Genomic DNA, 13123 nt, shown 5'->3' with positions numbered 1-13123 from the left:
TATTTACCAAGCCTAATCATATCAGTGCTCCTCACTGAAACAGTGTATGCAGATGTCACCAATTTATAAGATGAAACAACATTGATTAATTGATTACCTGTAGACTGTTCCTGTCCGAAGGTTTTAGCTTATTCTTTAGGGCTTCAATCATTTCATACAAACATAGCTCGACTTGCTTGCTTTGCCTATAATTTATCATAATAGAAAGAAAGGGTAAACTTAATGAGAACATCAAAACTATTGCAATGTATACATGTACAGTATAGGGAGATATTTTGGTGTCTTGGTTTTTCAAATACAACAGATTTTCTTCTCTTGCAGGTGGCTTTTGAGTGTTGCAGTCTTTACAATACTTATTTTTCTAATGTAGGTATCTACGGCCCTCTACTGTCTGAATTTGTAAATGCCTGTAAATGCCTATAACTATATTATGCATGTACTTCCTGCCCCTGGGTCATTGGCTTTGAGAGCTTGGAAGGAGAAGTGTGGAGAGAGAGAAAGATTCAGCCCCATGCCCTGTCCATGCTACTAAATACTGGACAAGAAGAGACTATTATACACTCCTAGGGAGGGACTCTAGCATATAGTAGATAGGCTGACTCTGAGTTCCAGTGCCAGGTGTCCAACACATAGACAGATGCCCCATTATTCTCAGGGGCCCCTGCAACTGGACTTTGCTACAACAATAATCTGAAGGTATGTATATTAATAACTATATATATATATATAACTAGGCACATGTGTACAATTCTACTAGGACTCCTAGTAGCCCCTTTGCTGATAACACATGTTTGCACACTGGATGTATGTACTGTTATTGATCTCTTCTTATATAAAGCTTGTATTATTAGATCCTCTTCAAAGATTCAGATTTATATAAAATAAAATACCTCTATTGCAACCAACAACCTAAAGCCCTGTAAAGGAAATGACACCTCTTTGAAAACCTAGACACCTACCTCCAAAGGAAGTGCCAGTACCCCTCTACCCAGGGGAAAATCTTGTCCCCTTCTTGCTACCCCCATTTTTTTTCACTTCCCCAAGTTCATTTTCCAACAAAGTCACTCTTAACAAGGCCCCACCACAAGTTCTCTTTTTGTCTCTTTTCTCTTCTCTTTTGTCGTCCAATTAATTGTATTCACTTCAAATAGGCTGATATGGTGGGGGCCCTTTGCTCCACCCAAATCCCACTATATCTCCTACTTCACCAGGAAAGGAAAACCCCCGGCACCCTTTTAGCGATACAATGTTTACTATTGTTTATTGTTGTTTCGTATATACAAAACGTGGTATTCTTTCTACATACATTACATCCTTTCATTCAAAAGTATATTGTACCCTCTATAAACTTTTTTAAAGGTTCATGTATTGTACGACCACTTTATAGTAATACTGCAATGCTGTCAATATATGTTGACAAATCCTCAACTAAAACTTTTTTTTTTTTTTTTTTTACATAAAGATTGTATTCTTTCTATAGTGGTTTGCAGCTATTATATATACTTATGGTTAATGTTATATACTAGTTGCAGTATTTCTTCTTCTCTCATTATTTCCCAGGACGGGAACTTGCTCAGTTCAGAGAAGTCCTGTCTAGGGTGGAGAAACTGCCAAGTTTATTATTAAACCCACTCTTCCCCTTGTGTTCTCTTATTTACTTACAGCAAGGGTCTTCAAACTATGGCCCTCCAGTTGTTCAGGAACTACAACTCCCATCATGCCTAGTCATGTCTGTGAATGTCAGAGTTTTCCAATGCCTCATGGGATGTGTAGTTCCGCAACAGCTGGAGGGCCGTAGTTTGAGGATCCCTGACTTACAGGATAAGTGCAATATCCTGTTTGGGGATGGCCAATTGTCATAACCCGCCAAGAAAGGGCTACACTAATATAGCTGGATTGTAAAAGCATTTTTAATTATATAGCTTCTGTTTTTCATGAATGGCAAACAGAGCCAGAACAAGGTACTTTATCACCCAAGACAAAAGCCCTCGTGGCAAAGTAACAGGTTTACTTTAATGCAGGCATCACCAACTGCCCATACTCAATTTCCCTTTGCTTTTCAAACACTTTGTTGGGCCTCAGAGAGAGGGAAAGCCCTGGGTAACCTGCAGTTCACACATTGGGAGCATTACACAGCTGGTAATTGTCTTCCCTGCCTCATGACAACAACAAGTGCCTGACTAGCCATGTACCAGCACCTTCATGTGTAAGACGGTGTAATAAATCACATGTTCCCCTAAACCTTTGGTACAATTGACCTTGCCCTCACCCCCCGGAGTGCTGCTGAGCCAGTCTAACACCTGCCACCAACCGGTTCAGTGATCAATACTGTGCTGCTTCACTTGGAAATACCCTTAAGCCACCTCAAAAAATTGACCTATAACTCTTAACTAATGTTAAGCCTTAATGTAACTCTTAAAATTACCTTTTAATACTTAGACAGGAACTTTAGGTCCTTGGGTTTTTTCCCTATCCACTCTTACCCATTATGCATGGTTCTCTTTAGAAAAATATACTCACCTGATCAGCAAATCTAGAATTATCGTGCTGCCGCATGTCGGGTCTCACACCGACTTTTTACATAATTGGGAACCTGCGATCTCTTCTGGGTTCTTGTAGCCAGTCCCTGATGGCATGCAGCCAGGTCTGCCCTCTGACCACTTTGTGTCCCTGCTCCTGCAGCCTCCTAGGATATGTGATGGGGACATCCCAGAAGGCTACAGGAAAAGTGACATGTCATTCTCACCTTGGCATAGGGGGCATAGCCGTAATGAAAAAAAAAGCTTTTATATACTGTGTTGAGGAGGGGGAAGATGAGTGCAGGGAGGAAAAAAATTACATTCTGGAGTGCATTAGGCTAACCTTAAAAAATGAAAAACAAAAAAATTAACCTAAACCCTAAACGTGATTTGTCAATTAACATACATTTGATTATTGTAATATTTAACATAACTTTTTAGAGATGTAATGCTTTTACATCTTGCTCTACTGTATTTCCATCCTTGTACTATATACAGATTAATAGAATCTTCCTTTAATGCCCATCTTTATGTAAGACATAGTTAGCCTGCCTCCATTAATAAAGACTAGACTGCTGAAATAAAAATCTCATTATTTCTTTCTTAGGTTGGCCATTTAGCATGCATACCTCTATGTAAAAAAATACATTAAATCAAAAATTCTATAGTTTTCCTTTTAATAAAAAGTCATATTTTATTTGTAGGACTATGCTAAACTGCTGAAAGTGGTATTTTAACTGTCTACTGTAGGTTACTGCACATCCTTGCCCTTTGCATCACATAAACAAAAATAGACCTTTGCCTTTCTTTGCTACCCTTTACATCTATTGGACCTTAGCTAGGAGTGAATGTTTTTAATTTCTTAGTCGAATTATATATAGAGATAGACCACAGTGCTGTAGATTTAATAAGAGAATACTGTGCTTTGAAAATGGTTAAGATGATTGGGACTTGCAGGGACTCCAGGAACACCTACCTACATGATTCTGTTAATTATTTTTTATGCTTCACATTTATTGTTTATCCAATAGTTTGTATATGCGCTCCTAGGTCGCAGGATACCTAGGCGCAAAAAAAGTTATAGGTGCCACATCCTTAATAATGGAATTGGAAGATAGAAGAGAAAGAAATTTTGGACTTTATTGGCACCGGTATTAAAAATGTATATTTTATTGAAAAAATCACAAGAAAATATTTTAAACAAAGACAGAAAAGAAATATACAGAAATAATACACATACAATTTACATACAATAAAATCAGGCGGCAAAGCCTCAAAACCATGTGCAAATGAAATCGCACAGCCTACTAGGTAAATATAGTTGTAACAACAATCACATATATCACAGAGTAACCTGTATTCATAAGGCGGCCATAGAGAGGGATGGTAACCATCTCCAAAGGTCGTCTGTACGATATGAATGAACAGATGTTGAGTTAAATCCCAGTTGCCCTACATGTTTCGCTTAACATAGTAAGCTTCTTCTGGAGCACGTGGTATAAGCAAACATCTGAAAGGAGGTTCAGGTGGTAAAACTTTATAATGAGCTGAGCCTGGTAGGCTATAGAGAGTAACGAGGGGGTCGGTACGTTGTGGTTTGAGCAAACTGCCTAATGTATACGCCAAGAATAACATGGAGATTAGTACGCCATATAACATAGGTCCTGATAGAATTATGGACACCCTGTCATGGACACCCAATAAAACATAATAATAATAGAGGGGCCGGAAGGAAGAAGACCCCACGGCCTTCAAATCCAAACAGAGGAAGGCGAGGTGGGTACACCTCATATGCCTGAGACCCTGGTAAGTTAGGCACAGATTTGTTCCAGGTCCAACGACCACACATACACCCCCCCGGATGGGGATACCGCCAAGTATAAGTATAAGTGGTTGGCGGTATCCCCATCTGGGGGGGTGTATGTGTGGTCGTTGGACCTGGAGCAAATCTGTGCCTAACTTACCAGGGTCTCAGGCATATGAGGTGTACCCACCTCGCCTTCCTCTGTTTGGATTTGAAGGCCATGGGGTCTTCTTCCTTCCGGCCCCTCTATTATTATTATGTTTTATTGGGTGTCCATGACAGGGTGTCCATAATTCTATCAGGACCTATGTTATATGACGTACTAATCTCCATGTTATTCTTGGCGTATACATTAGGCAGTTTGCTCCAACCACAACGTACCGACCCCCTCGTTACTCTCTATAGCCTACCAGGCTCAGCTCATTATAAAGTTTTACCACCTGAACCTCCTTTCAGATGTTTGCTTATACCACATGCTCCAGAAGAAGCTTACTATGTTAAGCGAAACATGTAGGGCAACTGGGATTTAACTCAACATCTGTTCATTCATATCGTACAGACGACCTTTGGAGACGGTTACCATCCCTCTCTATGGCCGCCTTATGAATACAGGTTACTCTGTGATATATGTGATTGTTGTTACAACTATATTTACCTAGTAGGCTGCGCGATTTCATTTGCACATGGTTTTGAGGCTTTGCCGCCTGATTTTATTGTATGTAAATTGTATGTGTATTATTTCTGTATATTTCTTTTCTGTCTTTGTTTAAAATATTTTCTTGTGATTTTTTCAATAAAATATACATTTTTAATACCGGTACCAATAAAGTCCAAAATTTCTTTCTCTTCTATCTTCCAATAACTTTATTGTTTATCCATCTTTACTCTTGCTGTTGAAAATAGCTTTGTTTATTTTTGTAATTATTTCACAGAAATTGCATTACTGCAATGCAAAATGATGGGCTAAACTTGTACTGACAAAAAATAAAACCTTGAAAATGCTCCTAAGCATGTTCCTTGTCATGTTTATTTTACCTTTACAATCACACAGAACTGGAATGCAGATACTGCTGAAAAAAACTGACCTTTTAAAATAACAAAAAGGAGATATTTGTGTCTAATGTTATCACACAATCAAAGAAGTTATAAAAGTCCACTCACAAAGAAGAAATGTATTAGTGCAAGGTTCACACTTAAACAAATGTACGCCTTTAAACACAATATGGGGAAGTACCTAAGCTTCCTGCGCCACAATAACAAAGCTAATAGACCTGTTTTAGGTTGATTTGAACCACCAGCAGTAGTTTTACATTTCAGAGTGAAATAGAAACTGTCGCTGGGCTTGCACCTAATTACAGTGCCTTGCGAAAGTATTCGGCCCCCTTGAACTTTGCAACCTTTTGCCACATTTCAGGCTTCAAACATAAAGATATAAAACTGTAATTTTTTGTGAAGAATCAACAACAAGTGGGACACAATCATGAAGTGGAACGAAATTTATTGGATACTTCAAACTTGGGCGTGCAAAATTATTCAGCCCCCTTAAGTTAATACTTTGTAGTGCCACCTTTTGCTGCAATTACAGCTGTAAGTCGCTTGGAGTATGTCTCCATCAGTTTTGCACATCGAGAGACTGAAATTTTTGCCCATTCCTCCTTGCAAAACAGCTTGAGCTCAGTAAGGTTGGATGGAGAGTGTTTGTGAACAGCAGTTTTCAGTTCTTTCCACAGATTCTCGATTGGATTCAGGTCTGGACTTTGACTTGGCCATTCTAACACCTGGATATGTTTATTTGTGAACCATTCAATTGTAGATTTTGCTTTATGCTTTGGATCATTGTCTTGTTGGAAGACAAATCTCCATCTCAGTCTCAGGTCTTTTGCAGACTCCATCAGGTTTTCTTCCAGAATGGTCCTGTATTTGGCTCCATCCAGCTTCCCATCAATTTTAACCACCTTCCCTGTCCCTGCTGAAGAAAAGCAGGCCCAAACCATGATGCTGCCACCACCATGTTTGACAGTGGGGATGGTGTGTTCAGGGTGATGAGCTGTGTTGCTTTTACGCCAAACATAACGTTTTGCATTGTTGCCAAAAAGTTTGATTTTGGTTTCATCTGACCAGAGCACCTTCTTCCACATGCTTGGTGTGTCTCCCAGGTGACTTGTGGCAAACTTTAAACAACACTCTTTTATGGATATCTTTAAGAAATGGCTTTCTTCTTGCCACTCTTCCATGAAGGCCAGATTTGTGAAGTACAGTATACGACTGATTGTTGTCCTATGGACAGAGTCTCCCACCTCAGCTGTAGATCTCTGCAGTTCATCCAGAGTGATCATGGGCCTCTTGGCTGCATCTCTGATCAGTCTTCTCCTTGTATGAGCTGAAAGTTTAGAGGGACGGCCAGATCTTCGTAGATTTGCAGTGGTCTGATACTCCTACCATTTCAATATTATCGCTTGCACAGTGCTCCTTGGGATGTTTGAAGCTTGGAAAATCTTTTAGTATCCAAATCCGGCTTTAAACTTCTACACAACAGTATCTCGGACCTGCCTGGTGTGTTCCTTGTTCTTCATGATGCTCTCTGCGCTTTAAACGGACCTCTGAGACTATCACAGTGCAGGTGCATTTATACGGAGACTTGATTACACACAGGTGGATTCCATTTATCATCATTAGTCATTTAGGTCAACATTGGATCATTCAGAGATCCTCACTGAACTTCTGGAGGGAGTTTGTTGCACTGAAAGTAAAGGGGCTGAATAATTTTGCACGCCCAATTTTTCAGTTTTTATTTGTTAACAAAGTTTAAAATATCCAATAAATTTCGTTCTTCTTCATGATTGTGTCCCACATTTGTGTTTAATTCTTCACAAAAAATTACAGTTTTATATCTTTATGTTTGAAGCCTGAAATGTGGCAAAGTTCAAGGGGGCCGAATACTTTCGCAAGGCACTGTAACAGGGGGGAATAAGGCAATTTTCAATATAGAAAACTGCAGCAGATCCCCATCAGGTCAGACATGTTATACAGGATGTGTAAGATTTGCATACAGCTCACATCCCTCTCACTGCTCGTGCAGGGATTTATACAGCATTAGCAGAGCCTGCAGAGAAATCCTGAGCTCCAAAATTTATAAAGGGGCAGAAAGCTGAAGCTACACTCTGCAGAATTCAGTGAGGAGAGCTCTGAAAGCTGATTGGAGGGAACACCCCTACTTCACACAGCACAGAGGAACAGAGCTGAGGCTGTCACTCAGCTGGGGCTCCCTCCCCGGTCACCTTTTTTTCTCTTGATGTCAGGAATACTTCTCCGATTCATGCGGATAGCAGAGTAACAAAGTAGTAGACAGAAATAACACTTGGGGTCAATTCACTAACATTTTAATAACGGCAAATAAAATGCGGTAAAATAACGCATTGCGATAAATCACTTGTGAAAGTTCAATTCGCTAAGAATTTAACATTAAATACTGAATGTGATATTTTTTGGATTGTTCGGTAACATTTATCACATGTGTCAGTGGTTAATGGTTGTTTCAGCTCTTTTCCTTGTAATACTTTACTTTTAACCATGTTTGTTGTTTTTCTTTTGCAAAAAAAATATTTTTTAATCTAACATTTTTTACAGTGATCTGTATTCGAAGGCTACCTTCTCAAATCGAGATCTTCTGATGTTTGGTAATCCAAGCTCCTTTACTAAATCCATTATGCCTTACTTTCATAAAAATTTTATTTTTTGTAAATATATGGCTTACTAGAGTTGTTGAAAGTGCTCTTTTCTATGTTTTTGGGCCAATTCTGTGTTGCTGCCAAAGTTTATATGGCTAGGGTCAGTGTCACTACTGATAGCATGAGGCGATACCTGGATCCTATAGAGGTTGCAAAGGCAGTCCAACTCCTCCAGGATGGCACATCAATACGTGCCATTGCCAGAAGGTTTCTCCCAGCACAGTCTCAAGAGCATGGAGGACGTTCCAGGAGAGAAGCAGTTACTCTAGGAGAGCTGGATGGGGCCGTAGAAGGTCATTAACCCATCAGCAGAACTGGCATCTGTTCCTTTGTGCAAGGAGGAACAGGATGAGCACTGCCAGAGCCCTACAAAATGACCACCAGCAGGCCACCACTGGTATGAAAAACTCTGCCCAAACAATCAGAAACAGACTTCATGAGGGTGGCCTGAGGGCCTGAAGTTCTCTAGTGGGCCCTGTGCTCACTGCCCAGCACCATAGAGCTCAATTGGTATTTGTCATAGAACACCAGAATGGGCAGGTCCATCACTGGTTCCCTGTGCTTTTCACTGGTGCCCTGTGGAAAACGTTTGCTGCCTGTAACATCATTCAGCATGACCAGTTTAGTGGTGGGTCATTGATGGCTCAGAGAGGCTTATCCATGGAGGGACGCACAGAGCTCTACAGGCTAGACAAATGGCACCCAGACTGCCATTAGGAATCGGGATGAAATCCTTGGACCCCTTGTCAAACCCTACGCTGGTGCAGTGGGTCCTGGGTTGTTCCTGGTGCACAACAATGCCTGGCCTTATTTGGTGAGAGTATGCAGCCAGTTCCTGGAGAATGAAGGAATTGATGCCATTGAGTAGCCCCAATGCTTGCCTGACCTAAATCCAATAGAACACCTCTGGGACATTATTTCGGTTCATCTGACGCCACTAGGTTGCACCTCAGTCTGTTTAGGAGCTCTGTGATGCCCAGGTCCAGATCTGGGAGGAAATACCGCAGGACACCATTGTCTAATTAGGAGCACGCCCCAACTTTGTCAGGCAAGCATACAACCAAGTGGGAGCCATACAAACTACTGAGTACCATTTTGAATTGCTGCAATTAAATTTCAACAAAATGGACTAGCCTGCAACATAATTTTTTCACTTTGATTTTTGAGGGTGTCTTTGGGTTCAGCCCTCTATAGGTTGATCATTTTCACTTCCATCAAACAATCAAACAATCTTTTCGTTCCTAACACATTACGCAGTCCATGTCAGTATAGATATCCAGCATGATATTTTTCCCCATTGAGATCTGATGTGTTTTCAAAGTGTTCCTTTAATTTTTTTGAGCAGTGTATATTGCATATGTAAATATTTTGTAAAGTGCAATCTTTTATTTTCACAGATATATATAACTTTCTTTGAACTAGAGCTATTCAAGTGCAAAATTACTAAATTCTCTCAAATTTGAAACCTAAACCATCAGAATACCTACATAGCCAATGTCTCTGCCGCTGCAGCAATAACCTTTTCTGTCCTCTCCAGAAAACCCGGTACAGTAACGGCATCATCTTCGGGTAAATCCACCAGTGCTGTTTCTGATATGTCTAACAGTAATTTTTCAATTCGGCACTCCAATATATCTGAGGCTTCTTTACATATCTGCTCTATGTCTCTCAGTGAGCTGTAAACATGTGCAATGTCTGAAATAAAAGAAAGGCATATTCAAATAAATGGTAAAATCTCTTAATCACCATTGCTAAAAGCACAGTGCGCTCTGATACGCTTCTGTTATTTTAACTAGGTATTGGTGCAGTTATATTTGCTGTGTTGTTTGCCTTATCTTGTAAGAATGGGCTCATATGTTGTAGCTGCAGTTTGTAGTTACGCTGATCAATTATGTCCATGTAATGCTTCGGCCAGCCGGTCTACACCAAGGGGATAGGATAACTTCCTGTTCCAAGTCACACAGCGCCCAAGGCATGCCTCACCATCCTATCTGTGTTGCATCACAAATGTGAGAGTGCTAATGTGTTGAAACACATCATCTAGTTGCATGAGTGAGCTTTCTGTGTATCAGTGAATGCTCTGCCTGCTTTTGTCCGAGTCAGATCTAATTACTGTGTAGCTCTCACCTGCATGAACACTAGATTGAGAGACCCAGTGATTGTGAATAATATAGTTTCTTCACAGGAAATGTCAGATTTCCCACTTCAGACAGAGGTCATACATTAACCCATGCAGAGCTATTCCGCATGACTCATATTTCAACAAAAACCGAAACTGGGGCACAGGAATGTGAAGATTTACTGTACTATAAAATGTGCATACAGGGCAACAAATGACACTATAAAACTACGTAATCAATGCAGGTCTTATGCAGGTAAATACCACAAGGTGCAATTAGGAATATGTATCATGCCTTTACAGAGACACTGTCATTTGTTCATTCATGGCAATGTAACAATGTTTGCTGATATAGCCCACTCTTTCCAGCAGGTTATACTTCCCTAACCAGATTCCCTTTCCACTGTTAGTAAGCTCTAGCATTGACGCTTACCTGGCTAAATTCATATTTTTTATTTCTTCCCTTTTTCAATTTTCCCTTGGCTGTGCTACTATGTTTTTGTTGTGTCTGTGCCCTCCTGTGCCCCTGGGTCCTATGGAGTCTATGTACTCTACATACAACCTTAGAACACAGCACACACAGCCGGAATGGAGAGGGATACAAAGCAGCTGTCAATCATCTGAGGAGACAAGGCATGGCATCCTCTGTACTTTTTCTGTCGCACTGGCTGTGTATGTGTGGTGCTCTGAATGACTGCACACAGATTTGTAGTATGCTGCAGAGGCTCACACAAGACTCCATAGGTCCCAGCGGCACAGAAAGAATAGCAATATAGTGGCACAGCTGACAATTGAAAAAGATGATTCAGGGAGATAAAAAGGAAAAACACATGAAATATGTCTCTCTTATCTAATTTAGAAAAAAAAATTGACTTTAACTACTTGACCTCCGGAAGATTTTACACCCATTTATGACTAGAGCATTATTTGCTATTCGGCACTGCGCTTCTTTAACTGGCAATTGCGTGATCATGCAACGCTGTAAGGCAAATGGAATTTTTATCATTTTTTTTACACAAATAGAGCTTTCTTTTGGTGGTATATAATGACCACTGCGTTTTTAATTTTTTGTGATAAAAAGGAAAAACAACTAAAACATTTGGGGAAAAAAAATATTTTTTTTGTCTGCTATAAAACATATCCAATAAAAAAAAAATCAAATTTCTTCATGAATTTAGGCCAAAATATATTCTGCTACATGTCTTTGGTTAAAAAAATAATCCCAAAAAGTATATATTATTTGGTTTGTGTGAAAGTTATAGCATCTAGTATAGATATTGGTATTTTTTTTCCATACCAGTAATGACGGCGATCAGCAACTTATAGTGGGACTGTGATAGTATGGCAGGCATACTGGCTAGGGGGTGCACTAACTGATGCTGACATCAATAGTGACACTTCTACGGTGATCAGTGTTAATACTATACACTGTCACTATACTAATGATACTGGCTGAGAAGGGGTTAATAGCTAAGGGTGATCAAGGGGTTAAATGTGTGTCTAATTATGTTTACTGTGCGCGTTATGTGGTGCTTTTACTGAGCGATACAGCTGTTTTTTACCTGCTTTTCAAGGAAGGAAAAAAAAACAGAAAGATCGCCTGTCAGTAATCAGAGCTCTGGGTTTTTTATAACACAGAGCTCCCTTCCCTTAATAACGGAGCCAATCAGCTGGTGCCAGTTATTAATCATGGACCAGCACCCGCTAATCACAGCACAGCCAGGTGGCTTGTGCACACACCCCCTACATGGAAGTGCTGGATTACATATCAGATACGTGATCCAGTGCAGAAAGGCCGCTTTGCCGCTGTACTTACAAGCGAGGGGGTCGGCAAGCAGTTAATACTTCTTTAATCCTGTTTGTGTGCCAACTGCTCTATTACCTTTAAAATGGCTAATGATTATTTAGATAATGATACCTACAAAACTACTACAGGTTGTTAAATGTAAAGTGTTGTCTGCAAACAAGCTCTGTATACTTACATTTATCAATGTTAAGAGAGGTCCAGGAAAGCTGTGTGAGGCCTGGAGACAGCACCTCTTCAATTTGGGTGATGAAAGGCGACATGAGAGGCTTCAGCAGAGCAGGGATTTTATTAGTAAATGTCTGATAGTCCATCAGCATGTCTTGTAACCTGAAAAAATTCAGTTTACAGCGTAAACAAAAGTGGTAACTTTTAGTGAACAATATAACTTCTTGTAAACAGAGGTAAAAATGCCATGTTTATAGCCATGTAGTGCTTTTTTTTTCCTCTTTTAGGAATCTGAACACAGGTGCATTGATGTCACATTTGAGTGCAGTCATTTACCCATATATGTGTGCATACACAAGAACATACAAGCATATACATATACATGTACATTAACCTCTTGGCGCTGGCGCCTCCTGACCCTTTAAGAGGTTTATGATGCCGGGAGGAGGGGACGGCTTAAGATCATGTGACTGCCGTGATTGGCTGTCGCTACGGTCACGTGGTCCGAAAACTCCCAATTGTGCATGCTTCCAGTATAAGTGCATAGGCAGCAATTAACACAAATTGGTGCTAAGGACAAGGCGCTGAGAGGCTGAATATTTGCATACATCTGGCGCCAGGGGTTAAAACACCAGCAGTTAGAAGGGGATGCACTTCATGCACTGGTACGGGTTTATACACACAGTCTTTACAGAACCTTAACTTCTTTTTTACTCAGGATCTTTCTGCCAGCCTCTACCAGCAAGATTGTGCATGAAAACGCCAGAAAATTATTACATCCATGTATAAGAGGCCTAAAAAGTCTACCATCTATGTACGTTTTTCCATAAAGCGTGTTTTCATTCTAGCCAACATGTTGGGAGGTGCAGTTAGCTGCCTGTCACTAGATGGCTCTGTTGCCATTATAGTATGGTAAGGGGAAAGTTATAGGCAAATGAGAGGTCCCCTTTTACTGAAAACTCTCCTCTAGTCATGTAATGG

General features: G+C 40.2%; 1 protein-coding gene across 1 annotated transcript in view; it reads right to left on the bottom strand.

Annotated features, from left to right (window-relative positions):
- Positions 1 to 13123, bottom strand: part of LOC309556020 (dynein axonemal heavy chain 5-like) — a 468481-nt gene that overhangs the window by 368391 nt on the left and 86967 nt on the right. The window contains exons 21-23 of the mRNA XM_082258288.1: positions 12153 to 12304; positions 9539 to 9746; positions 98 to 185 (exon numbers count right to left, since the gene is read on the bottom strand). Of these exons, the coding sequence (XP_082114414.1) occupies positions 98 to 185; positions 9539 to 9746; positions 12153 to 12304 (448 nt within the window). The remainder of the gene's footprint in view (positions 1 to 97; positions 186 to 9538; positions 9747 to 12152; positions 12305 to 13123) is intronic.

Source organism: Pelophylax lessonae (assembly GCF_965119305.1).
Source record: "Pelophylax lessonae genome assembly, chromosome: 5".
Classification (NCBI taxonomy): domain Eukaryota; kingdom Metazoa; phylum Chordata; class Amphibia; order Anura; family Ranidae; genus Pelophylax; species Pelophylax lessonae.
Note: the sequence above shows the minus strand (reverse complement) of the source record. Positions and strands in the feature narration are given on the sequence as shown.